Below are 27,947 nucleotides of genomic sequence, written 5' to 3'. Positions count from 1 at the left end.
AATTACTCTGAAACCTGAAGTAGCAATTGTTGAAATTGAAATCAAGTTGACTTCAATGCCAGGCACGAAAAGAACATTTGTCAGAGTGACAGGATGGCTGGAAATGGATGTGAGCTGCACATCTCTAACTCCTTTTACAGCATATGAAGCATTATTGGCACATGTAACAGTCCCCCCTCGAGGTGCATCAGCTAGAGAATGAAACAACTGTCTGCAAGATGTGACATGCTTGGAAGCACCACTGTCAAAGTACCAAGACTGAGCATTATTAGCAGTAAAAAGTGCATCAGCTAGAGAATGTAACAGTCCCCCCTCGAGGTGCATCAGCATTATTGGCACATGTAACAGTCCCCCCTCGAGGTGCATCAGCTAGAGAATGAAACAACTGTCTGCAAGATGTGACATGCTTGGAAGCACCACTGTCAAAGTACCAAGACTGAGCATTATTAGCAGTAAAAAGTGCATCAGCTTTGGAGGGATCAAATGAGCAATGGACAGCCCATGCCCAATCATCGTGAAGAGCATGTGCATGTGAAGCATTTGCTGGCTCATGGGATTCAATGGCATGTGAGGCATTAACCTGTCAATCGTGCTTTCTTTTCTCCGAAGTAATGTGCTTCCTGCATTCTGAAATGTCCTGTCCAGGCTTGCGACAATAGTTGCATCTTTTCTTCTTTCCCTTATCTGCTGTATTTTTAGATGCACGGGAGGAATTGCAGCTGCTATGCGTAGAGGAATTGCAGCTACGACTGATATGTACAGTGGTACCACTGTAGGTACGACCCTGTATGGTGGCTGTACGGAATAGCACAGAGTACGGCGTAGGTGCATGTGACGACGGATGTATGGCGCAGAGTACGGTGTAGAGTACGACGCCGACGGATGTACGGTGACCTTCGATGCAGATGTACGGCGACGACGCAGAGTACGGTGCCGATGGGTGTACGGCAACCTTCGATGTAGATGTACGGTGACGATGCAGATCTGCTCACGTACGGACTGTACGATGCATATACTGAAGGCAGTACGGTACAGCACTGAAGGTACGAGAGATTGTGGGAGCTGGACGCGTGAATATTGGACAGCAGCTGAAGAGCCTCGAACAGGCTGGGAATTTGTCGACCAACAAGGTAGAAAACTCTCCAATGAGCAATGGACTCCTCGGGGCTGAGGAGAGCTGGAAGGCTAGAGCAATACCTGCTCTAATACCAGTGTAGATACGAAACAAAGAGAGAGAGAGAGTGCAGGTACAAGACGAGTCGATAGAGAAGTCACGTCAATCTTAGATAAAAAAGAAGAAACACAAGTACAAAGTACTTGTACCTAGACCTAGGACTAAGTGTCCTAGGTGTCACATAGGACTAAGTGTCCTATGTGGCCTAGTAGGCACTAACACTATAAGTGCCTACACTTATGTCTACAAGGCACATACCATGGCCTATAGGGCATCACTAGAACCACCAGAAGATGGCCTACAGTTGATGCCTTGACAACTTTGTGGGTATATGTCTTGAGTTGACAACCTGGTACTGGCATAGATTGTGAATGCAAGACACCTCTTGTTGAGGTAATTTTTCTCTTTGAAAAGCAAAGGTTGCGTGCATCAGTTGCATACACAGTGTGTGAGAAACTTGCAGATCCCAGACGAGTTGTAAGAAAATGGTCAATCACCTCTCCAGAGGGATTCACAAGCTAGGGATGCACATCCAAGATAGAGAAGTTTGTGCAAAATCAGCAAGAATTTGAGTAGATGGTGCACTCGTATTCAAGAGATGGAAAATCTCTGAAAGGATCCAAGAGCTCAACATTTGTTTCAAGCAGAAACTATGCCTAATGCAGCTTATGATGTGCCAATGCTAGAGGCACACTCCCGTGTACAGCCAGAGAGAGAGAGAGATCATAGGGGACGGTCTTATAGCAGGAAGAGATCGAGGCATCATCACCGATCTCCCAGTCCTTCACCATCTATCTCGAGCTCGACTTCTGTATCTTCTTCTTTATCATATAAACCAGTGAGGAAAAGAAGGAAACACAAGAAATCTAGGAAGAGTAAGTCTTCCAGAGAGACCAAGGAATTCAAAGAGGGAGGTAAATCTGTCAAGTTTATGACCTATAATGGACAATATGGTCATACAGCAAAGCATTGTAGTTCATCAGGTAGTTTGATGCTTGCATTCAGTACAAAAAAGTTTTCAGAATCCTCCAAGTTAAGAATGGTCAGTTTGCACTTGGCAGCGACAGCTAGTGCATGGTGGAGTGCACAGACCGGGTCAGCCCCAAAGAGGTGGAAGGACTTCAAGAAAGCCTTCTACGAGCAGTTTATGCCTAAACAGTTTAGAGATCATGTTCTTCAAGATTGGGACAGTTTGCATATGGATGCAGGAGATACAGTGGATGTGTACAACCAAAAGTTTTGGGATGCTTATTTGGAGGTTGCACCTTTCAAAAAGATCTCCAAAGGAACCCAAATGAGAAAGTATAGAGCAGGTCTCAGTCCAAGAATTCAGGCAGTAGTGAATGCTTTGGGGGCAAAGAACATTCAAGACCTTATGCATTCAGCTTCAATAGCTAGTCTTGTGCCGTTACAAGATCCATCCACGGTACTATCCTTGCATGCAGGACATGCTAAAAGAAAGAAAACTGATTTTTCAAAATAAGAAAAGAAAGAGTATCCCAAGGTTGAAAAGAAAGGGTTTCAGCCTCAGAAGCCGAGGGGTACTCAGTTTTCAAAGTCATATAAAGGCAAATCCCCATTCACTCTTGAACAGATAGCTGAATTTCACAGAGATGGAAAATGCTTTAAGTGTGGGAAAGAGGGGCATATGGCTGCCCAGTGCCCTGGGAAGCCTTCGGGCTCTAAGGAGCAGAAAAAGCCACAAGTACCACCGAGGCCGATGGTGGGAGCAGTCCCAGATGTTTTGGGGAGTACCTCGGACTCAAAGGAAAAAGAGCTTTTGCTATCATGGGGAAAGATAAGAGATCAGCAAGCATTAATCCTATTTGATCCAGGCTCTACAGACAATTTCATATTTGAAGATTTAGCCCTGAGATTAGGGATAAAAACTGAAGAGCTAGGCAGAGCTCTTGATGCTGATTAAATGTTACAAGGGAATCCAGTGCAAGTTACTCCTTTGATTGGAAAGCTTCGTGTCCATGTGTAGAGCTATGTAGATCAAGAGGACTTCTTAATCTCTCCTCTCAAGCAGCATGATGTTGTACTTGGTACACCGTGGTTCCATCGAAAGGAAGTAACAATAGAATACCTTGAGAGGGTGCTGAGTTTTATCCATAGGGGGAAAAATCAGCGTTTAGTTGCCAGGAATAAAGGGGAGACTATCCCCATTGTATCTGATGTTACATGTGGTAAAGCAATAAAGTCTGCAATTTTTGCGTACATGGTTTTTGTAAAAGAAAAAGAGAATGATATGCATGCTGAAATGAATGATGCAGACAAAGATAAATTTCAGTTTCTTGTAAACTTTAAAGATTGCTTTTCCAATGCTTTGCCAGGGGAGTTACCCCCAGAGAGACCAGAGGATCATCAAATAGAGTTAATGCCTGGTAGCGAGTCACCAAATAGACCACCTTATAGAGTTAGTGTGACTCAGAGAGAGGAGATTATGGCTCAGGTGTAGGACTTGCTGTCCAAAGGGTTGATTCAGCCCAGCTCGTCTCCTTTTTGCTCACCAGTACTTCTAGTACAAAAGAAAGATGGTTCTTTTCGAATGTGCATTGATTATCGTGCATTGAATAAGATGACCATCAAAAATAGATTCCCGATACCACGCATAGATGATGTGCTTGACCAGCTCAGAGGGGCAATAGTTTTCAGCAGGATAGACTTGAAGAGTGGCTATCATCAAGTCAGGATACAACCACAAGATGTGCATAAGACAGCTTTTCGCACTACATTCGGGTTGTATAAATACGTAGTGATGAATACGTAGTGATGCCTTTTGGGTTGACAAATGCTCCAGCCACATTCAATAGAATGATAGATCGCATCTTTCGAAAGTACAGGCATTTCACGGGTACTTTCTTTGATGATATCCTAGTCTTTTCAAAGACAGAAGAAGAGCACATGGAACATCTTGCTTTGGTATTCCAAGAACTTTGAAATCATCAGCTTTTTGCCAATAGCAAGAAAAGTGAATTCTTTTTGGAAGAGATCCATTATCTGGGGCATATAATATCCAAGAATGGGATACAGATGGATCCTGCAAAGATCCGAGCCATCCAAGAATGGCCTGAGCTGAAAACTGTGCATGAAGTCCGTAGTTTTTTGAGACTTTGCTCCCACTATAGGAGATTCATCAAGCATTTTGCTGATATTGCAGCTCCATTACATGACCTTACTAAGAAAAATGCAGCCTTTACATGGGGAATATCACATAAGAAAGCATTCAATACACTCAAGGAGAAGTTGACTACAGAGCCTATTCTTGTAGTTCCGGATCTTTATCAACCTTTTGATGTTGATTGCGATGCTTTGACAACTTCCTTTGTACTTATCAGCAAAAGCCTTATCTCCACCTTCCATATTAAGTGGGATTGAGTGATGTGTGAAAAGACAAATATGACTTTGGCAGGGAGTTCAAAGTAGTGGAGACAAGCTGAGCATTTGCAATAACTTCATCAATATTCAGGAGTTGTTCCCTGAGATCGTGAATGACAATTGAGTCTCCTTCATGCATCCTTATTGAATCAAGTTTCCGTTTTTAGAAATCAGACCCTTGCCTCATTGTGGGCTTGATACATGACTTCCAAAGTGTCTTATGCATTTTTAGAAGTCCAATAGGACTTGATATAAGGTATAATGAACCTCTTTGTTGAAAGTGCAATTAGAGACAAGGTGTGTGCATCTGAGGCACCTCATCTTCTTTGATCTGGTGTTGGTTGAGTAGGTGCATGGATTAGGGCTTGTTGTCCACCACAGCCAGCACCTTTACCAGTTTCTTGTTGCGGAGAAGTGCTAGGAGGTATATCTCCAAAACAGGCTTCATCACCTCTTATGACATTCCAGAGTCCTTTTGAAAGAAAAGGATTCTTAATCATAAAGCTCCATCCAACTTATCTCTTGAACGAGGACTCCGAGTATATCACCTTGATTTTGAGTCATCTCAGATATTAAATGCACTAATATATCACCTCTGAAAAATGTGAATTAAACTATACCAACGCAACCAATACTTGGCAACAGTTTGCACAATCTAGCTGAAATCTGACTTGTACATGCAATTAAGGATGTGCACAGTTTTCGAGCAAAAACCTACGAGCAGAAAAGTCCCAGCGATAATTTTTGACATTTCTCAAAGGAATATACAATTCTTTCTTGTATTGTGTAGAGCTTTTGTATGTGCTAGCTCTTTCAAGGGCAATGTTGCTTTGTTGACAATTATTGCTACAATTTATGATATATTTGTAGATTGCATATTCATTGATTGAGGAGCAACAAGGGAAGAAGTGGATACCAGATGATTACATATCTTTTGTGGACCTGTTGGCAGATGAACGCTATTGTGGCAAGTCTCCTTTAAAATTTGGCCTCCAAACGCATTTTGGTCACAATATTCAACTTTCCATTTAAGCAAATTCTTTTGGCTCTAAAAGCTTTTCTTATATTTATATTGAAAAATATTAAATGCCTATCATCACTCCTTAAACAACGTGACATGGTTATTCAGTTGTCTATTAGTCACGAGAATGCACAAAAGAGCCATAGAAATGACTAGAGATGCATACTCTTTCTTGAAATCATGATGGAATAAAATAGTTTTTTTTCATTTGACTTTATGGTACCATACTTTCGATGTGTATATTTAAACTTGTATAAGAGGAAGTAAATTCAAACATGGAAAACACTAATGAACTTTGTGAAATACGATGCACGATTACGTCATTGAATAATGGAGCAACAAAATTGAAAAATCTACACAAAAAACATTCATCCATACAAGGCACTCAATACTTGATGCCCCTTGGAAATATAAGGGGTAATAAATAAAGGCCAAATGCTAGGAATTTTTGTGAAATGAAGCTATTGGATATATTAATAATGGATTGGCTACATAAGTCCATTTGGTTTTGCTCTTTGCAACTCATGTCAATCATCATCATTAGTTGATCTACCTCTAAGTGAAATACATGCATTAAGAAAGAGGCTAGGTTAGTCATTGATGGGTGTAGAAGGTCCTACATGAGAGTTACGGAGGAGTGAGAGAGCTGTGAGAAGTGGGGATGGAAGGGAGATTAAAAAAGTGGAGCAATCCTGAATTGAAGTAGCAAGTAAACTACAACCGGAACTGATCGTGGGAAATAAACAGCTATGGATTCACGTCATCGACTGAATTAAAACTGTCCACAGCTCTCCCTTCTCTCTCTCTCTCTCTCTCTCTCTCTCTCTCTCTCTTTATTACTTTCAGAAAAACTGTTACAAAAGTTCAGCAGGAAGCTGTCTCGTAAGTCTCTCCTCTTCATACGTGAAAAGAAATCCTTCTTTACAAGGGCTTCAAACCCCATTCAAATTGGCAACATGCCACTTGTCTACAATCTAGACTAACTCTTATTACAAGCCACTTAGGGCCATTCTGGAGTCTTCCAGGCTCTCGGTCACACGAACCGCTTCCTAGGTGCTTGTCAGGCTCCCATTTCGCTTAGGAAAAATAATCCTTCCTAGTACCTGCAACAATTAATAAAAGCGCACCACCATGGTACCCATTAATTGTTAACGCTTTGCATGCAAATAACACACTGTGGACTAATCCTAGTCACGGTGGGCGTCCCCACTGAACACATGTGCACATCTAAACAAATATATATATATATAAATAAATATATATATATATATTTTCTCTGGTTGACCGAGGTCAACACTCTTGATTATAATTAAAGAGCTTCGACCAAAGGTCAAGGCGCATTAATTATAGCCAAGTCTCTCCAACCGGAGTTGGCACATCTTGGTTAACCGGGGTTAACCCTCTTGGCGCAGGCCAAGTCTTGTTGACCGAAGTCAACATTCTCTGACCGTAGTCAGGTTTACTTGACTGGAGTCAAGTATCTTTGACCGTAGTCAATCCTTTGACCATTAAAATGACTCTTCGACCGTAATTAACACATATAACATTCTTTAATTAAGATCAAATAAATGGTCAACTGTACTTTGACTTAGGATATTTACATTGTGGTGACATCCCCTCGGCTTCTATTCAGTTGACCTCAACTGAAAAGCTTCCTTGTAAACATCCAAAAGCTGTGGATGATCGGATAACATGTCGTCGTCCATCCACTTGGCATCTAATGTCGTATAATTCTTGAATTTTACAAGATACCTGCAAAATTCCTTACCCTGAGGGCCTTTACGTACAGTATGGTACACAATTTGCTCTGGCTGAAGGACTTCCTCCAGCTCATCCACTTCTGGTGGATCCTCTGATACTGGTTCTGTAGGCTCTGGTCCTTGAAATTTCTTGAGAAGACTCACATGAAATGCATTGTGAATCCTCCAATGCTCTGGCAATGCTAATCTGTATGCAACCTCATTTATTCTTTCTGTAACCCTGAAAGGGCCATAGTATCTGGGAGATAACTTTGCATACACTTTCTGTTTGCCTTTAAACTTGCGGAGCCTAGCTTTTTCAAACTTTAAAAGTACCCAGTCCCCTTCCTTGAGATCCAACTGTCTCCTATGTTTATCTGCAGCCCTTTTATGTTTTTCTTGAGACCTTTCAATTGCTGTCCGGACTTGGCTGTAAGCTGTCTGGAGGTCTCTTACAAACTGATCAGCTGCAAATATTTCATCTTTAGTCCTTAATATAGGTGGCAAAATCACCTTCCCATATATGACTTCAAAAGGGGCTTTCCCTGTAGAGCTATGTACTGTATTATTGTAAGCAAACTCTACTAAGGGTAGGTACTTTTCCCAGTCTGAACTCTGGTCACCCACGTAGCATTTCAGCATATCCAAAATGGTAGAATTTGCTACTTCACTTTGACCATCTGTCTGGGGATGGAAAGAAGAAGAAAAATTCAGATTCGTCCCCATGTTATCAAATAAAGCTCTCCAGAATAGACTGGTCATTCTGGGATCTCGATCACTAACAATGGACTTAGGCATACCATGATGTTTAAAGATCTGTGCCATAAACAACTTAGCCATATGATCTGCCTTTATGGTTTTGCGAACCGGAATGAAATGAGCTTGCTTGCTGAATCTGTCTATGATAGTCCAAATCCCATCATTCCCTGACTTTGATCTCGGCAAATCAAAAATAAAGTCCATTGTAATATTTTCCCATGGTGCCTGAGGCACGGGAAGAGGCATAAGTAGGCCAGGTGCCTTCTGTCTATCATACTTCATTTTCTGACACGTAAGGCATTCAGTAACAAACTGATGTATATCTTTCCGCATTCCTGGCCAAAAGAAATACCTCTCTAGTGCTAGAGTTGTTGCTGTAATTCCTCTGTGTCCAGCATAGGGAGGTGCATGACATTCCCCCAAAATCTTTTTCCTCATCTCCTGGGTGATGCATAGGCAATCATCTTTCATTAAATACCCATCTTTCAGGGAATAGTGATTGGTAGATTGTCCTTCTTGCATCTGCTGTAAAATTTCACCAAAATCAGAATCATGAGCATATTGTTCCCTCATGCTTTCCAGGTCCTGATGATAAGCAATAGTTACATTATTGACCTGGGGTCTTCGGGACAAGGCATCTGCCACTCTGTTCCGAATTCCTGGAGTATGGACAATCTGAAAATGATACATTGACAGCATGTTTGCCCATTTCATATGCTTCTCTGAAAGCTTGGTCTGAGTTAAAAAGTATTTCAGACTTTGGTGATCTGTTTTGACAGTAAAATCTGCACCCAAAAGATAGTGTTTCCATGTATGGATAGCATGAATTACAGCCAATAACTCTTTCTCATAGATTCCTAAATATCTTTCCGCATCCCGAAGTCGTCTGCTTTCATAGGCTACTACATGACCATTCTGATGCAATGCAGCCCCAACACATTCTCCACAAGCATCACAATCCACATCAAAAGACTGATACAGATCCGGAACTACCAGAATAGGCTCTGTAGTCAACTTTTCCTTGAGTGTATTGAATGCTTTCTTCTGTGATAATCCCCATGTGAAGGCTGCATTTTTCTTAGTAAGGTCATGTAATGGAGCTGCGATATCAGCAAAATGCCTGATAAACCTTCTGTAGTAAGAACACAAGCCTAAAAAGCTTCGAACTTCATGCACAGTTTTCAGCTCTGGCCATTCCTGAATGGCACGGATCTTCGCTGGATCCATTTGTATCCCGTTCTTGGATATTATATGCCCCAGATAGTGGATTTCTTCCAGGAAGAATTCACTTTTCTTGCTGTTTGCATAGAGCTGATGATTTCTCAGCTCTTGAAACACTATAGCAAGATGTTCTCTGTGGTCTTCCTCTGTCTTAGAAAAAACTAAGATATCGTCAAAGAAAGTACCCGTAAAATGCCTGTACTTCCGGAAAATGCGATCCATCATTCTATTGAATGTGGCTGGAGCATTTGTCAACCCAAAAGGCATCACTAAGTATTCATACAACCCAAATGTTGTGCGGAATGCTGTCTTATGCACATCCTGAGGCTGTATCCTCACTTGGTGGTAGCCACTCTTCAAGTCTATCCTGCTGAAAACTGAAGCTCCATTTAACTGATCCAAGACATCATCAATACGCGGAATAGGGAATCTATTCTTGATGGTCATTTTGTTCAGTGCGCGATAATCAACACACATACGGAATGAACCATCTTTCTTCTGTACTAACAGTACAGGGGAACAAAAAGGAGACGAGCTGGGCTGAATCAAGCCTTTGGACAGCAAGTCCTGTACTTGAGCCATAATCTCCTCTCTCTGAGTCGCACTGACTCTATAAGGGGGTCTGTTTGGTGGCTCACTACCAGGCATTAACTCTATCTGATGATCTTCTGGTCTCTCTGGGGGTAACTCCCCTGGCAAAACATCAGAAAAGCAATCTTTAAAGTTTACCAAAAACTGAAACTTATCTTTGTCTGCATCATTCATTTCAGCATGCATATCAGTCTCTTTTTCTTTTACAAAAACCATATACGCAGAAATTGCAGACTTTATTGCTTTACCGCATGAAACATCAGATACAATGGGGATAGTGTCCCCTTTATTCCTGGCAATTACACGCTGATTTTTCCCCCTATGTACAAATTCCAGCACTCTTTCAGGAAGAGTCAACTTCACTGCCTTGCGATGAAACCAAGGCATCCCCAAAACTACATCATAATGTTTCAGTGGAGAAATGAAGAAGTCTTCCTGATCCACATAACTCTGAATATGAAGACGGAGCTTCCCTATCAAGGGAGTAACTGGCACAGGGTTCCCACAAAACATTTGATCGGCATCCAAAGCCCTGCCTAACTCTTCCGTCTTTATTCCCAGCCTCAGGGCTAGATCCTCTGATATGAAATTATCAGTAGCCCCTGGATCAAATAAAATTAGCGCTTGCTGGTCTCTCACTTTGCCCCATGATAGCAGCAATTCTCGTTCTTCTGGGTTCAAAGCATGACCCAGTATATCAGGAATACCCCCCGCCATTGGCTTTTGCGGTCCTCGTGGCTTCTCTGCCTCTTTTCCCTTCGATGATGAAGGCTTTTCTGGGCACTGGGCAGCCACATGCCCCTCTTTACCGCACCTGAAGCATTTCCCATCTCTACGGAACTCCGCTATCTGTTCAGGGGTAAATATAGATTTGCCCTTATAGGTCTTTGAGAACTGAGTACCCCTCGGCTTCTGAGGCTGAAACCCTTTCTTTTCAGCCTTAGGGGACTCTTTCTTTTCTGATTTTATAAAATCAGATTTCTTTTTATCAGCACGTCCTGCATGCAAGGATGGCACTGTAGATGGATCTTGTAGCGGTACAAGACTCGCTACTGAGGCTGAATGCATAAGATCTTGAATATTCTTTGCCCCCAAAGCATTCACTACTGCCTGAATTCTTGGAGTGAGACCTGCTCTGTACTTCCTCATCTGGGTACCTTTGGAGATCTTTTTGAACGGTGCAACCTGCAAATAAGCATCCCAGAACTTTTGGTTGTACCCATCCACTGTATCTCCTGCATCCATGTGCAAGCTGTCCCAGTCTTGAAGAACATGGTCTCTGAACTGTTTAGGCATGAACTGCTGGTAGAAGGCTTTCTTGAAGCCCTTCCACTTTCTTGGGGCTGACCCATCTGTAGTCAGTGCACTCCACCATGCACTAGCCGTTGCTGTTAAGTGTAAGCTGACCATTCTTAATTTGGAGGATTCTGAAAATTTCTCTGTACCAAATGCAGCATCAAACTGTCTGATAAACTGCAATGCTTTGTCTGTATGACCATACTGTCCATTGTAGGTCATAAACTTGACAGATTTTCCTCCCTCTTTAAATTCCCTGGTCGCTTTGGAAGACTTTCTCTTCCCAGACTTCTCGTGTTTCCTTCTTTTCCTGGATGGTTTATCTGATAAGGAAGAAGAAGACACAGAAGTCGAACTCGAGGTAGACGGTGATGGACTAGGAGATCGGTGATGATGCCTCGATCTCTTTCTACTATGGGACCGTCTCCTATGAGATCTATGAGATCTCTCTCTCTCAGACTGTACACGGGAGTGTGCCTCTGGCATTGGCACGTCATATACTGGATCAGGCATAGCCTGTGCTGGAAACAAATGCTGAGCCCTGGGATCCCTTTTAAGATTTTCCAGCTCTTGTATACGAGTGCGTACCATTTGTTCAAATTCTTGTTGAGTTTGTGGCACATTCCTCTGTCTTGGATGCACATCCCTATCTTGAGAATCCCACTGGATAGGTGATTGATCCATATTCTGAGATCTGCAGATTTTCTCACACTGTGCAAGTAATTAATGCACACTACCTTTGCTTTTCCAACAGAAAAGGTACCTCAACAAGAGGTGTTTTGCATTCACAATCTATGCCAGTACTGGCTGTCAGTTCAAGGCATGTACCCACACAGTTGCCAAAGCATCATCAACTATGTTGCCCTGTTCTGGCTGCTGCAGATGGCTTCAAAAGGCATCTGTTTTTCCCTCTTTTTTACTGCTCAAAGGCATGCATTCTCCTTTTTCTGCAAATCTCTGTTTTCTCTGCTTTTCCCTGGTTTTCTGCTACTTTTCTGACAGTAAAAGCCTGACAGGCAAGAGAAAATTGATAGCCAAAACTGTCTCTGCAACTGTCTCTTTTTTTTTTTTTTTTTTTGAAAACAGTAACCAGATGAGTAACTACTGGTTACTCTAACCGACTGTCTGGTTCTGGTCTGGTTAGTCTGCAACTAGACTAACTGGACTGGTTACACCAACCAAACTGGTCTGGTTAGGCCAGCTTAACTGAACCAAAGTTGAACTAACTGGATACTGGTTCAACTAACCAGAGTTAACTGACTGCAGTTGACTTAACCAGGGTTTCACTAACCACAGGTCAACCAACCAGGGTTTAACTGTACCAGGATTAACTTAACCACTGGTCTGCCAGGCTGGCTGCCACGTGTCAGTGCCATGTCAGCATCTGAGCTGTCTGCCACCTGTGCTGCGCCACGTCAGAAATGCATACGTCTGCCACGTCACCTGCCACGTGTCAGATTACACACGTGCCACATCAGCACCTTGCTAGACCTCTGCCACGTGTGCTGCGCCACGTGTCCCGCGCCACGTCAGCGCCACGTCAGCGCCTGCCCAACCTTGGTCGTGGGCTGATCATCGTCGGGCGTCGCGTTTTTTTGTGTCTCTGGAGAGGCGTTGATCGTCCGTCAGCGGGCGAACCAGCTAACCGATGCGTGAAGGTATCGCTGTCCCACCCGAGGCGTCACGCAATTGTTTGGATAAAATATCTCTCCAAGGAATGACTGAAGTCCACGCCCCCGACTCCTCGTTTAGCTTACCAACTGAAGGACCGTATGAACCTTCATATTTTGCCTGGTCACCGTCCTGCGTATAGCCTTCGTCGGTGCATCCAAGGGTAGGTGGTCAGCAATCATTTGTAAACTAAAACTTGAGAGCCAGAATCTCGTTGTCCACTGTTTGGACGGAATTTTGCAACAGGCAAAATAGAACATTTAAAGGTCCGATAATCTTCTGATTACCCAACCAAACACCCTTCAGCCTTTCTTGGATCGTCACCACCTGAAAAGATGGTGAATTCCATTGCTCTGATACCAATACAACCGGAACTGATCGTGGGAAATAAACAGCTATGGATTCACGTCATCGACTGAATTAAAACTGTCCACAGCTCTCCCTTCTCTCTCTCTCTCTCTCTCTCTCTGGACAAACACTAGGGCCCAGGACAAACTGTCGGGCTGGACCCCCCCGAAGGTCTTTATTACTTTCAGAAAAACTGTTACAAAAGTTCAGCAGGAAGCTGTCTCGTAAGTCTCTCCTCTTCATACGTGAAAAGAAATCCTTCTTTACAAGGGCTTCAAACCCCATTCAAATTGGCAACATGCCACTTGTCTACAATCTAGACTAACTCTTATTACAAGCCACTTAGGGCCATTCTGGAGTCTTCCAGGCTCTCGGTCACACGAACCGCTTCCTAGGTGCTTGTCAGGCTCCCATTTCGCTTAGGAAAAATAATCCTTCCTAGTACCTGCAACAATTAATAAAAGCGCACCACCATGGTACCCATTAATTGTTAACGCTTTGCATGCAAATAACACACTGTGGACTAATCCTAGTCACGGTGGGCGTCCCCACTGAACACATGTGCACATCTAAACAAATATATATATATATAAATAAATATATATATATATATTTTCTCTGGTTGACCGAGGTCAACACTCTTGATTATAATTAAAGAGCTTCGACCAAAGGTCAAGGCGCATTAATTATAGCCAAGTCTCTCCAACCGGAGTTGGCACATCTTGGTTAACCGGGGTTAACCCTCTTGGCGCAGGCCAAGTCTTGTTGACCGAAGTCAACATTCTCTGACCGTAGTCAGGTTTACTTGACTGGAGTCAAGTATCTTTGACCGTAGTCAATCCTTTGACCATTAAAATGACTCTTCGACCGTAATTAACACATATAACATTCTTTAATTAAGATCAAATAAATGGTCAACTGTACTTTGACTTAGGATATTTACATTGTGGTGACATAAACCCTAGGGTGAGACAAAATCCTTAAACCTTAAAACCCTAGGTAAACCCTAGGGTGAGATAAAACCTTAAAACCCTAGGGCTCTGAACATGACAAAATCTTAAAACCCTAGGTAAACGTCAGGTGAGTTTAAACTCACTTAACCACTAACTGTGGTTAGGGGAAAAACCTTAGAAGGAAAAAGTACCCCTAACCCTCATAGCTACTTAATACATTTGGCCATGGCCTTAAATATTACAAAATTTTCACACCCCCCCCCCCCCCCCCCCCCCCGCAATTTGGTCCGTGGAGTACAAGAAATGATCTCAGTCACCATATGGAAGCAAGCCCAAAGCTTTGTAGAAAGCTCCGAACTTTTCTCTGGATAGGCCTTGGTGAAAAGATCTGTAGTGTTTTGATGCGTAGGATAGTAGATCAAATTGATCTCTCTTGCATCTCTCTCTTTGACGGAGTGATAATGGATCTCAATGTGTCTCATGCGTGCATGAAACAAAGGATTCTGTGCCACTGCAATAGCATTCTAACTGTCAATGAGTATGGGAGTAGATGGCTGCAAACCACCAGGAAGATTTGCCTTCAATCTCTTGAGCCATATACATTCAGCTGGAGGCTGCCCTATACTCAGCTTCACAAGCTGATGGATTGTTTCTTGCTCAACCAAGAAATGCATGAATGCCAAGAAAGAAACAATTTGCACTGGTGGAATAATCCCCAGCCCAATCTGAAGCACTGAAGCATGCAAGTCTCACCCCCCGGCATAGAACAGACCAAGAGATCCAAAACCTGCAAATATCTGAAAACACGCTTTACAATACACCAATGCTGTGTCTTTGGGCTGTGTATATACGTGCTGAACTGGGATACAATACATTGAACTAAATATCTGGATGGGTATTGCAAAGACAAAAAAGGCATCCAACCGTCAACGGCATGACTGTATACAACAACATCAATAGGTTCACCTGTATTATGCATGGACAACCTCAACCTTGGCTCCATGGGAGTTAAAATAGGTTTCCAGTCTTGAAATTTGAACCTTTGGATTAATCCCTGAATGTATTTTGACTGTTTGAGCACAATGCCGTCATCTGTTTGCATAAATTGAATGCCCAAATAATAGTGTAGAACAGATATCTCGCATGAAGCCTCAAGATCATTCTTGAATCTGTAATTTCCTCTTGATTTGTGCCTGTGAGAACAGCATATCATCCACGTACAGGATGCCAATCAACAAATCCTTCTTGTACATTTGGTATCGAGTTAGACTATTTTGTAGACCCGAATTGGTAAAAAAACTATGGATTTTCTCATACCAAGCTTGTGGGGCTTGTTTCAGCCCATAAAGTGTCTTACGGAGTCTGACCAGGCATCTGAAAACCAATAGGTTGATTTACATACACTTCTTCCTGCAAGTCCCCTTTGAGAAAAGCTGTTTCTATGTCCAACTGATGTTCTTCCTAACCAAACTCAGAAAGCCAATGAACAACACATTTGATGGTGGTCATCCTGGAAGTGGGGGCAAATGTTTCTTCTCAGCCTATCCCCTTTTGTTGAGAATAGCCCTCGGCAACCAACCTTGCTTTGTAAAAGTCAGTGGTACCATCAGACTTTGTATACCTACTTTGTCCCAATAGCTTTCTTCCCTATGGACAAATCCACGAGTTCCCATGTATTGTTCTTTATGGTAGAATCTAGTTTTAACTGCACGGCCCTCATCCAATGCTCTTTGTCTTGAGCATCCTTCAAAGTGCTTGGTTCATCTGTATCATATAGTGAACTTACCCAAGCTGAATCAACAAAGTTTGCTCCACTTGCCCCTCTTGAGCTTGTCCTACTGTGAGGGGCTAAAAGCCTGCTGTCCGACCCTCTCCTCTATGACAACCTCCTGCACATTCTTATGTGTGTGAGGCTGATCTTGGACCTGATCTGGGGCATCCAACGGCTGCTGTGCATCAGATGCGCAGGCTGAATATTCTGATCTACTGGCTGCTCTGAATTGCCTTCAATTGCCAGTGGCAGCAGCCTTCAAACACATCTTGAGTGCTTGCATGCAACTTTCTATCAAACTCAGACATGAATTCGAGTTTTCTGCATAAATCCGGTCTCTACAGACATAAGTCTTTGTCTGAGGATTGTAGAGAAGGTAAGCCTTGCTCTCACTGCTTATGCATTTAATTTTCCTTGTCATCCAGTTTGATAATTGACTAGTCATATGTGTATAGGGTTCACAACCAAACACCCTGAGGTAGTCACCTTGGATTTTCTGTTATACCAAGCCTCGAAAAGAGCCACCCTTTTCAAGGCGTTGTTGGGGCATTTGTTCAAAATTTGTGCTGCACACATTATTGCCTCCATACAAAATTTATGTGGCAACCTCGTTCCTTTGATCATGCATTTGGCCATCTCCATCAAGGGCCTCTTCTTACTCTTAGCAACACCCTTTTATTGAGGCATATATGAGGCTGTACATTGATGCACAGTCCCTCTTTTCTTAAAAGTATTCTTTGAAGGCATTTGATATATATTCCCCCCCTTTGTTTGTTCTCAAAGTCTGCACTTCGCATCCGAACTCATTCTAAGCCATAGCCACAAACTGCTTGAAGCACTGAAAGTGATTGGATTTTTCCTTTTTTTTTTCAAGAAAGAGACTTCTATTAATTAAGAGAAAAAACCCGCGAGAGCAAGCTCAAAGCGGAATACATCATGTAACCATGAGGATAAATAAACCCCCTCAAAATGAGGTGGAAAACAACCAAGGCTGAGGCTGAAAGTGCCACCTCAACCCTGTAAGAGTCTTAGAGAAGAAAGGAGAATCCTTCCATTCCTTGAAGAAAGAAGCCCTCCTAGTTGAGGCTGCACGGCGGGAGTCTCCCTGCATGCTTGTCCATATGACCATCAAAGTATGTATGGTGTCTGTCCAGATACTAGCCAATGTGTGCAAGGGATGAACGTGAGTTCCCTCCAATGCCTCTGTGCATTTGGCTCTCCAGATATGCCAGGTTGCTATGCTCGCCAGTATCTCCTAAGAGGTATCCACAGAGGCATGTACTGCTGCAAAAGGAAGGTGTGGTACCACATCCAAAGAACAAGACTCAACCTGATGACGTCGAATTGAAATGGCCCGAGAAGAGTCATGTCTCTCATAAAAGACCTAAGGCCCAGTAAGAGAGAGCCAAGCCACTGAGCCCCATGTCATAAAGAATGGGGAGTAGCACAAAGTGATTGAAAATCCCTATCCAAATCATCCTCGCTTGTCTGCAATCCCATAAGCAATGCTGAATCGTCTCCAAAGCAGAGAGGCAACGATGGCAAGTAGGGTCGGCTCTGAATCTGGATCTCCAAAGGTTCACTGTAATCCCACCATGGATAGAAAGCCAAAAGAAAAGAGTGATCTTTCTATTCCTGTGGGATTTCCAGAGTCTCCTCCAAAAGCACCTCTGCAAATCTGCAGTGATATCAAATGCCTCCCAATGAGAAACTCTGGAATGTCTCCAACCTCTACTACTGAGCTGGAATCTCTTGGCATTACTGACCGTGTAGCGAAAGAAGGGATGCTCTTCTCTCGATGCCCTGCATCAATCCACTCCCACTCTCCAGGATCCCACTGCAAATACCTAATGGGAACTCCCCCGTAGAGCCAAAGCCTCCAAGATCCTGTGAAGAGAAGCCGGGGATCCGGGTCAAGGAACCACTATGAATCTGATCATTGCTCCAAAAGGCCTACAACCCTAATAGGCTGAAAGGCAGACTCAAGCAAGATGTCCTCTGTGGACCTGAACAATCTGCCACCATCATGCACATAAAAAACCAAGGCATCTCCATGTGCATCTTGAAAGGCCACAACCTGAATGGGATACCCCTCTTGTAAAAGCACCTGCTCAAGTGGAGCAAGTGAGAGGCATATCATCTGTGTCTACCCAATCCACTGGAAGGGCTGCCTCAATCTGCAAGATCCTCCCTGCACTCCCTTTGAGATGTCTTGTCAATTGAGATTCGGTCTCCTCTGAAAGCCTCCGGAAAGCTTTCCATGACCCCAGAGATGAGGCAGGTCCCCTCTCCTATCTGGACCACTGCATGTAGTGTGAAGTACCAAGCGGTCTGTCAAGATCATCCAAAATACTGTCATTCCACATGACCGGTTGCCTATTGAACTCTTCACGAGAGGAAGGGGGAATCCTCCGAAGAGTGCTCTTGAAGCTGGCCCATGCTTTTAGGATGGCAACCATGAGAGGGGACGAAGGAGACCTGAGGTGAGCTGCGGTGAAGATCCATCTAATACTGCTCATCCAGTCTCCTCTTGAAGAAGGTGTGCAAGTATGTATGCTGCTAATAAAAAATTCCTTCCACACCTCCTGCACTGGCATAAGTCCCCGACCCACGTGTCCTCGTCGCTGATCGAAAAGCCATTAGATTTATGCCAATTTATATGTCTCCCCATCGCCATCCAAAGCTGTCTTGAAAGAAGTGAGCGTATGTGGTGTGGCATCCAAGTAAATTGCCGTGGCATCTGCCAACTCACTGTCAAGTAATTCCTCTTCCCATCTAATGGGAAGTCTCAGCCCAAAGATGTCAACTTGAGATCTAATATAGATCTCATAGCTTTAGCCACGAACAAAAAAAGAAAAGGAGCAAGGGGACATCCCTAATGGACTGATTTGGAAATGTGAAATCTCTCACCCCTTACCCCACCATCAAGCACCTGGCTGTGGGCTGATCTATACAAAGAGGAAACACCTCTGATCCAAGCATTTGTAAAGCCAAAACGTAGAAGGGTCCCCTCCAAAAAACCCCAATCTACTTTGTCATAAGCTTTCTCAAAATCCAAGAGTAGAATGCCTAAATTTTGGCCGCTCTGCATGGCCCACTCTGAAGCTTCCCAAAAGGAGAAGATGTTATAAAAAATGCTTCTGCCATGCACAAATCTCGTCTGAGTGTCATGAATAAGATCTGGGAGAAGGGGTTGCAATCGAAGGCTGATTGCCTTGGCCAGAATCTTGTAACATGCCCCCAAAAGTGTGATAGGCCTCCACTGGGACACTAAATTTCTGCAACCCCCTTTCGGGATAAGGTGGATGCGTTAGAATTATAGATATAATTCAGCAGTGACCAATGTGATTTAATAAGCTAGTTAGGGGCACTTTTCCCTCTTTAAGAGGTTTTTCCCCCTAACCGCGGTTAGTTCACTAACTATGGTTAGTGACTACTAAGGTTTTGTCACTAGGACAAAACCTTATCTCTAACTCTTTCAGTTGTACTCTTTTACACTCTTCTATTGCAACTCAGCTCTCAAGCTTTCAGCTCTCAAGCTCACTCTCTCTTGCTCCCTCTCTCCCCAATCTCTCACATTTGGTATCAGAGCAGGTTGATCCTGCTCCCTGCTTCTTCCTCGTTCAGCTCCAGCCTACAGCCCACGCTCCTGCTGCCGCTCCTGTTGCTACATCCCGTCCGTACCTGCTCGAAGCAGTCAAAAGACTGTCCGTACAGTCCGTACGACTGTGCGGAATCCGTACTGCACCATCGTCGCCGTAGAGTCTGAGTTTGCCGTACAGCTCATGCGCGTACCTGCTTCCGTACTTGCAGTACCTGCTTCGGTACTTGCAATCTCGACGTCGTACGCCTGTACTTTGTCGTACATCTCGGGTACCTGCTTGTCCGTACACGCATTTCGTCGTGTAGTACCGTACTGGTATGGTCTTCTGTACAACAACGCAAGCAATCGTACAAATTTGTACCTGCTACCTCGATTTGCGCATTTTGTCGTACTGCAGATCTGTACATACTCGCCATCCAGCCGTACCTGTCTGTGCCATACTTCCGTACTGCACACCTGCATCAACCATTCCGTACAGTTGTACTGCAGGTGAGCGGATTTCGTACAAGGTTTATTGTGCAAGTTTCCTTCATTTGCAGGTGATCTTTGGCAGGCACATTTTGTAGACAGCCATTGTTTGGCGCAGTTTTTTGGGAGTACATTTGGGGCATCCTGTTTGTTGCAGACATTGCAATCAATTTGCAAAATCTACTCCAGAAATTTGGGGCTTTTGATTCTGCAGTACAATTTCTTGAAAAAATTTGGGGATTTTGTAATTACACTGCAATTTTGCAGTGAAATTTGGGGCTTTTACAGACAGAGCGCAATTCTTGCAACATTTGGGGCTTTTGATCAATTTGCCCCTTTCCGGTTGCAATTTCGGGCCTATTTTGGGGCTTTTGTGTTGGGAGAGCAATTTTTGGAGATTTCAGTTCATACTGCCTTTCTTGAAGTGTTTTGTAGCACTTTTGGCAGATTCTGGAGAGTTTTTGAAGCTTGGACAGATTTCTGACAATGCAAGTCCAGAAATCTGAGTTGCATTTACAGCCAGTGCTTGGCTGTGTTTTTTGGGAGTTGTGCATTTCATTCCCAGTAAGGGAATTCAGTTTTGTATCTGCTTAAATCTCTTTCTCAGATATGGCGTAGCAAAATCAGAATGACTTCCAGTTCGGTGGTCTTTCACAGGAAGACAAGTTGGATGGTACCAACTACTCCCTCTGGAGTTTTATGGTACGCAATATTCTGATTTCTCGCAATTTATGGGATTATGTGAATGGGGGTGAGATCCGACCAACAGGTATGGCACCTAATACCCCTCCTCAGCAAGGAGGTGGAAGAGGTCGTGCACAGGGTGCAGCTGCAGAACAAGTTGTTGGTGCAGCTATAGCCACTACTCCAGAGCAGAAGAGATGGGATTCACGAGATGCCTTAGCTTTGTCATGCATCTCTCTTTCAGTGAAAAGATTTATCATTCCGCATATCCGGTCATGTAAGACCTCGAAGGCAGCGTGGGATATTTTAGAAAGCATGTATGCAGCCCGGAATGATGCAAGGGTATCTTTCTTGAAAAGAGAGTTAAGTAATACACATATGGAAGAGGGTGACTCCATGTCAGTCCACCTCACAAAGCTACAGGATCTCAAAGAGCAATTATTGAACATAGATGAGATTATTCCTGATTCAGAGATGATTATTACCACACTGAATTCTCTTCGTGAGTCTTATCTCAGCTTTCATACCTCGCTGAACTTATCATTGAGGGGGTGTGCAAATCCTCTCACTTTTCATGAGTTGATAGGACTTCTGCTTCAGGAAGAGCAGACCAGGAAAAACTTGGCTTCACGTGCAGGTGAACAAGCTATGCTCTCAAAGTTTAAATCAAAAACAAAGGGACAAGCAAAGACATCAGTAAATCAGCCTTCCAGTGGGTCAGGACAGCCTTCACAAAAGGCTAAAAATGATGCAAGTAAGCCCAAGAAGAAGGGTTTTTGTCATTACTGCAAAAAGCCAGGTCATCACATTGCAGAATGCAGGAAAAGGCTTGCAAAAGAGAAGAAAAACAGCTCCGGTATGGCTGTTTCAGATTCAGCTCCTCATGCATCTGACAGTAGGGATACTGCAGCCAACTTTGTTGGACAGGATTATGCCTTTTTATCTTGCATTTCAGATTCTAGGCTGGTTGTTTCAGATGCTCGGGATAGTACAACCACTTGTAATGATGATACATATGCATTTTTGACTTGCAGTTATGACTCTTCTACGGATGCATCTGCTTTTAGTGTCAATGAAACATTGAACACTTGGTATTTTGACAGCGGTGCATTCAAGCATATCACTTCTAGAAAGTGTCTTTTTACTTCCTTGCATCCACCTCCCGTTGGTAAGAAAGTCACTTGTGCCAATAACTCATCATATTCAGTACGTGGCACAGGAGAAGTTGAGCTTACTGCCATTGATGGCTCAGTTTTCAGACTTTCAGATGTCTTATATGTGCCTGGTATCACCAAAAATCTTCTTTCAATGTCCACTCTTAACAGAGCTGGATTTCAGGTCATCTTTGAGGATGACAAATGTGCTGTCCGAGACGGGGAAAATGATTATGCCTTAAGATTATCTGGTACTGTGCTGCGTGGGCTTTTTCAGCTTGATCTTTTTGAGAAAAGAGCAGCCCATGCTCTTGCAGTTTCTACCCCTATTGTTGCCATGCAGAATGCAGAATTATGGCATGCCCGATATGGCCACATGCATTACAACAGCTTGATGACACTTCAGAAGCACTCTATGGTTGATGCATTGCCACCTCTTGAGATACCTCCTCCACATGCCTGTGAAGGGTGCATTTTAGGCAAGATGCATAGATTCCCCTTCAAAAAGGATGGTTCAGTTAAAGCTGTCTGCAAATTACAGCTTATACACAGTGATGTCTGTGGTCCCATGAGGACTCCATCATTGGGTGGTCATCTCTACTTTGTTACCTTTATTGATGATTACTCCAATTTCACTTGGGTCTTTGGGCTGAAGCGCAAATCAGAAGTGTTCATGGTGTTTAAACACTTTTCAGCCATGGTTGAAAATGAAACCGGACTCAAGATACAGACATTGCGCACAGATAGAGGTGGGGAATACTTGTCTACAGATTTTGATGCTTTTCTGAAAGGCAAGGGTATTGTGCATTAGCTCACAGTGAGGCTGACCCCTCAGCAAAATGGCAAAGCTGAGAGGAAAAATAGAACTCTTATGGAGATGGACAGATGTATGCTGAAAAGGAAACACATGCCTCACAAAATTCTGGCTTGAATAAATCGGGCTCCCACTAAGGCTTGAAAACAAAAACTCCCTATGAGGTCTGGAATGGGAGAAAGCCTTCAGTGAATCATTTCCGACTCTTTGGATGCCTTGCTTATGCTCATGTGCCAGTTGAATTTAAGCACAAGTTGTCAGATAAGGCAATTAAGTGCTTATACATCCCGGATGACCACCATCCGATCTGTTATTGCAATGGCTGCACATTTTGAGTGGAATGTTCATCAGTTGGACATAAAAACAGCCTTCTTAAATGGAGACTTGCTGGAAGAGGTGTATGTCAAACAACCTCCAGGCTTTGAAATTACAGCAAATGCACTTCAGGTATGCAAGCTAAACAAAGCTTTGTATGGGCTGAAACAGGCCTTTCGTGCATGGTATGCCAAGATTCATGCCTTTTTGACCAGCAAGGGGCTGCACAATAGTCCTACTAAGAGCACCCTCTACATCAAGATGGATGGGGGGGAAATTTTAGTCATCCTTCTTTATGTTGATGACTTACTGCTCACAGGGTCCAATGAAGATAAAATTGCAGATTTCAAAGCTGATTTGCAGACCACCTTTGACATGTCAGATTTGGGGCTGCTTCACTTTTAGTTGGGGATCCAGTTCTCTCAAGAGAGACGTGGCACTGTTATGTCTCAGTCCAAGTATGTGCAGAAACTCTTGGACAGATTTAACATGCATGATTGTAAGCCCATAGCCACTCCCATGGAGCGGGGGCTGAAACTCACAATGCATGATGTAGGAGAATCGGTTGATGCCACATCTTACAGTCAGGCTGTTGGATGCCTCATATATCTTTGCAACACTAGACCTGATATTCAGTTTGCAGTATCTCAGGTGGGCAGGTCACAGCCCAAAAACTATGCATTGGCAGGCAGCTAAGCGCATCTTCCGTTATTTGCAAGGCACGAAGTCTTTTGGCTTGTTATTTCCCGGGGGGTGACTTGCAGATGCATGCCTACAGTGATTCAGATTGGGCTGGTGATTATGACACTAGGCAGTCCACTAGTGGCAATTGTTTCTTTTTGGGTAAATCTTGCATTTCCTGGCTGAGCAAGAAACAATCTACAGTGGCTACCTCATCATGTGAAGCTGAGTACAGGGCAGCTTTCACAGCAATCGACACCCCTACCATCAGGCAAGGGAACGATGACCCCCCCTTTTGCTTCCTCATCGCAACAGCAGGTCCATTCAGGGAGGGATCCTAAGGGACAAGGCCTGAATGTGTCTGGCTATGACGTCTATTTGCTGATCTTCATCTGTCTTTGGAGGGTCCTTCTCCAATTCTCACTGATAGTCAGAGTGCCATTACAGTGGCAAAGAATCCTATGTTTCATGCTCGCACGAAGCACATTGAGGTTCACTATCACTACGTCAGAGAGAAGTTGCATGCAGGAGAGATCAGTATGATCTTTGTGTCCACACATGACAACGTTGCAGATATTTTCACCAAAGCACTACCACGTGAAAAGTTTGAGGCATCTCGCAGTGCCCTGAACTTATATCCGGCTGCCATTTGTACTTTCTCATCATCCATTTGCAAGTACACTTCAGTTCCTTTAGCTTGTTGTCTCCTCCTTGCATTCCAGCTTCTTCATCCTCCTTGCATTCCAGCTTCCTTAATTGCTCCCCACATCCAACAGTGGTATCAGAGTGGGATGTCTTGCTCCTACTTGCTTCCCCTTATGCTCATTCCTCAGCCCAAGTTCCTCTCAAGGATACAAATGGTACATGTGAAGGTAGGAGCCAACCCAATGCGCAATGAAGTAAGGGTGGGAGTGGCTTTTAGTTGTATGGTTTGAACATTGGTCTGAAAAATATAGAACGCAACATCTCGACCGGCTGCCTGTGTGGACTTGCGTCTTGTTGGAGCTCCATTTGCTGCTGTGCCTGTCCTGCAACAGTGTTTTCCAACTCTTGAGCTGTTTGTTCAGCAAGCTCTTGTTAACTGTCGTGGCCAGCCCTTGCTTGGAACAGCTCCCATGCAGCTCACATTGTTTCTCAGGTGCTCCATTGAGAGGCAGCCTGCAGCTGCTACTGTAAACTCACACAGGAGCTTTCCGACCAGGTTTCACTCCAGTCAGACATTCATACAGATCCGTACAACTGCCATCACATTCCATTCTGTATTGCGAGTTCCTTATTTTTGGCATTTTTGCTCTGCATGTGTACTGTTCGTACAGTCTCCGTACAGTTGTATGGATTTCTACAGTTTGCTATGGCATTTCTCTGTTGAGTTTTGCAACGAACTCATTGCAGCTTCCATTTGCTGTTTGAAGCTTGTACATGTAGGTCAGTCAATAGGGCTGACTTTGGGACCATTCTATTGCTCAGAATTTGGGGATTTTGGTCATATTTGCTCGTATTGTAGTGACATTGGCCTAGCTCAGTCAGATTTTGGAAATTTTCTGCCTTTGCCCTCTCCAAATTTTGAGGCTTTTGCCAAAATTGCAGTCTTTTTCTCTTAGATTGCATGGTGAGGCCTTGTTCTTCAATTTCTCACATTCAGCTTGCAAGAAAGTGGGGCTTTTGCTCTAGTTGCCTTGCATTGGCACTTTTGTATTGGGGACTTGATTTTCAGTTACATTGGAGTAGGTTTGAGCAAACATTTGCCTTTAATTTGAGGTTGGCCAGAGTTTTGATGGACAAAAATTTGCAGATTTTGCAGTCCATCTACTTGCAGGCAGATTTTGCAAGACAGATTTGTGCATTTTGCTTAGTGTTTGCACAGCCCATTTGGCATTCACATTTGCAGGGCATTGCTGTCATTTTTGGTTTGACCTTTGCAGCTTGCAATTAGATATTCGGGCAGCCAGCTCATTGCAGTGATAGCCTTGAGGATTTGACATTTGCAGGGCACTTTGTATGGCCAACAATGACTTGCTTGGAATGCTGTCCATTGAAGACAAGTTTGATGGAACCAACTATCCCATGTCATCGCACATGGTGCACCACTGGTTAATATCCAAGAATTTTTGGGGTATTGTAACTGGATTAGGCATCGGTACGTGTTGCCACCGCATCCACTACTGGTGGTGCTACTATTGCTATTGCCGATTTTGGTTCGTCTACCACTGGTTTGATTCATCTACCACTGCTGCCGCAGTGCCTCCCATGCCGATACAGATACACTTGGATTAGAGAGATTCACAGGGGTTGGAATATGAAGTCAAAGTGAGTGTATTTGTGTGTCCTAGGTCCCTAGGACTTATTTTATAGTCTAGTGAGTCCTAGACAGTGCCACGTGTCATATGGGAGATTATCCCATATGCATTGTGACTTCCTAGAGTCTAGAGGCTCACACTATATAGTTGTACTAGTCTTGAGTCTTTTCATAGTTGTCAACATCAAGTTATCAATACATTGTGAGTACTTTGGTTATCTCTTGCACTTGTACTTTCTTTTCATTTCATTTTGCCTTTCATTATGCTTTCCATCTTTCCATTCCGTTCCTAGTTAGCTAGCGTGGCATTCCGCATGTTCCTTCATGTGGTATCAGAGCCTCCCTTCCTAGCGTTTCCCTTTCTCCATAGTTCATTCTAGAAGATGAGGAAGGCCCGCAAACGGAAGGCTACTCTCTCCTCCATGAATGAGCTTCCCTTCCCTCACCCAAGCCTCACCGATGATGCTACTCCACCGACATGAGATGGAAGATCTTGAGCTGCCCAAAATCGATTTGGAGCTTACCACGATGTCACCTTGCCTCTCAGTCTTTGAGCTGCTCTACTTCCGCCCTGCTTTGCTGCTGATTTCTGCCTTTGCTCAGCACCTATGAGCTGCTATTACTGCCCGCAAATCTGCACTGAAGTTCTGCCCAACTATTCCGCCTTGCTCAGCATTCCTCCTACAGCTCCTGCCTCAGCATTCCGTCTCTGTTGCTGTCCAGCAGCTCCCGCCATCTAGCTGCTGAAGCTCAGACTGTTCCACCATTACCCCACAAAACTGCCTGCACCATTTCTGCTGGAATAGCCCACCATTTTGAGATGCTCCTATTCCCGCCATTCTGCTCCAAAGAGTCGCCTCTTCACACCTGAAAATTCCGCCTGCAAACAGCCACGCAAACTGCCCAAATTTTGCCTGAAGCTGTGCCTACGAATTCCGCCTATCTCAAACTCTTCTCTGTCTTGCAACAGACCCTCTTCTCTGCCCGTCAACAAGTGAATCTGTTTCGAACTTGATGTGAGTTCTAGAGTGCATTGAGGTGATTGTTCCATAGCTTGTCATCAACAACTGAAGTTGCTCGGAGCTTGATGTGAGCTCTTGACATTACATTGCGGTGACTCCTTCACGTGCCTACTCCAACATTGGTGAAGACTTCCCGAGCTAGATGTGAGTTCTCCGATACTACTCCGACACACTCCACTACAGCGATCTCTCCGATTAGTGCATTACCTCGAGCTTGATGTAGACCACTCTACATCAACAAGTGACTTCTTCAACATTGCTTATTCGATTGGTGCCTGAGGTACTTCGCATTGATTGACTTCCCGATTGATCCTGGTACTTGAGGCTTCTACTTCGACATTGGCGACTCTCCTTCCGGCATTTTGAGAGTCATCATGTGATTGCTCAGGTAGCCGTCCCATGGACTTCACCGACATCTTTTAGGGCATTCCTGCCTAGCGCTTCATCAACATCATCATCGTCTCGCAGGGATGTGCACACATGTGCAGTATTTTGTTTTCATTGAGTCTATAAGGTACTCAGCCTTGGATGGTCCTCCTAAACTGATGTTATTTCTTTTATGAGTGGTGTGTGACTTCATCCTGGTTTTCCGATATGAAGTCAAGGGGGGATGTATTGGGGAACCATGTATTGGTCTTGATGGATAGATGTTTCGAGTTATCAAGCCTGGCCGAGTTCCAGGATGCTGGTGCATTTCCCAGACCGATTTGTTGGTCAAGTAGCCATGCTTCACTCTGAGCCTTTATGCTACTTGGGATGCATAGATGCGTAGACTCCATCATGTTGTAGATGACCATGTTTTGCTCTTGGTTCCATTGACTCCATCACTACCATGTTCGGTTCTTGGTTCCGTTTCAGAACCAATACTTCCTCACTTTTCCTGGGGGGATGTTGGAATATGAAGTCAAAGTGAGTGTATTTGTGTGTCCTATGTCCTAGGACTTATTTTATAGTCTAGTGAGTCCTAGACAGTGCCACGTGTCA

At 43.8% G+C, this 27,947-nt stretch overlaps 1 protein-coding gene across 3 annotated transcripts in view; it reads left to right on the top strand.

Annotated features, from left to right (window-relative positions):
• Positions 1-27,947, top strand: part of LOC147900007 (3'-5' exonuclease domain-containing protein / K homology domain-containing protein / KH domain-containing protein) — a 133,327-nt gene that overhangs the window by 53,076 nt on the left and 52,304 nt on the right. For all 3 annotated transcript variants that reach the window (XR_015541333.1, XM_087377338.1, XM_087377337.1), the window contains exon 5: positions 5,426-5,522. Coding sequence is in view for 2 of the 3 variants with exons in the window: in XM_087377338.1 (XP_087233464.1) it covers positions 5,426-5,522 (97 nt within the window). In the remaining variant the exon portion in view is untranslated. The remainder of the gene's footprint in view (positions 1-5,425; positions 5,523-27,947) is intronic.

This window comes from Dipteris shenzhenensis, chromosome 7, assembly GCF_047967505.1.
Source record: "Dipteris shenzhenensis isolate YYH24624 ecotype China chromosome 7, Dip_SZ_1.0, whole genome shotgun sequence".
Taxonomy (NCBI): Eukaryota; Viridiplantae; Streptophyta; class Polypodiopsida; order Gleicheniales; family Dipteridaceae; genus Dipteris; species Dipteris shenzhenensis.
The sequence above is the reverse complement of the archived record's forward strand: the minus strand, read 5'-3'. Positions and strand labels throughout refer to the sequence as shown.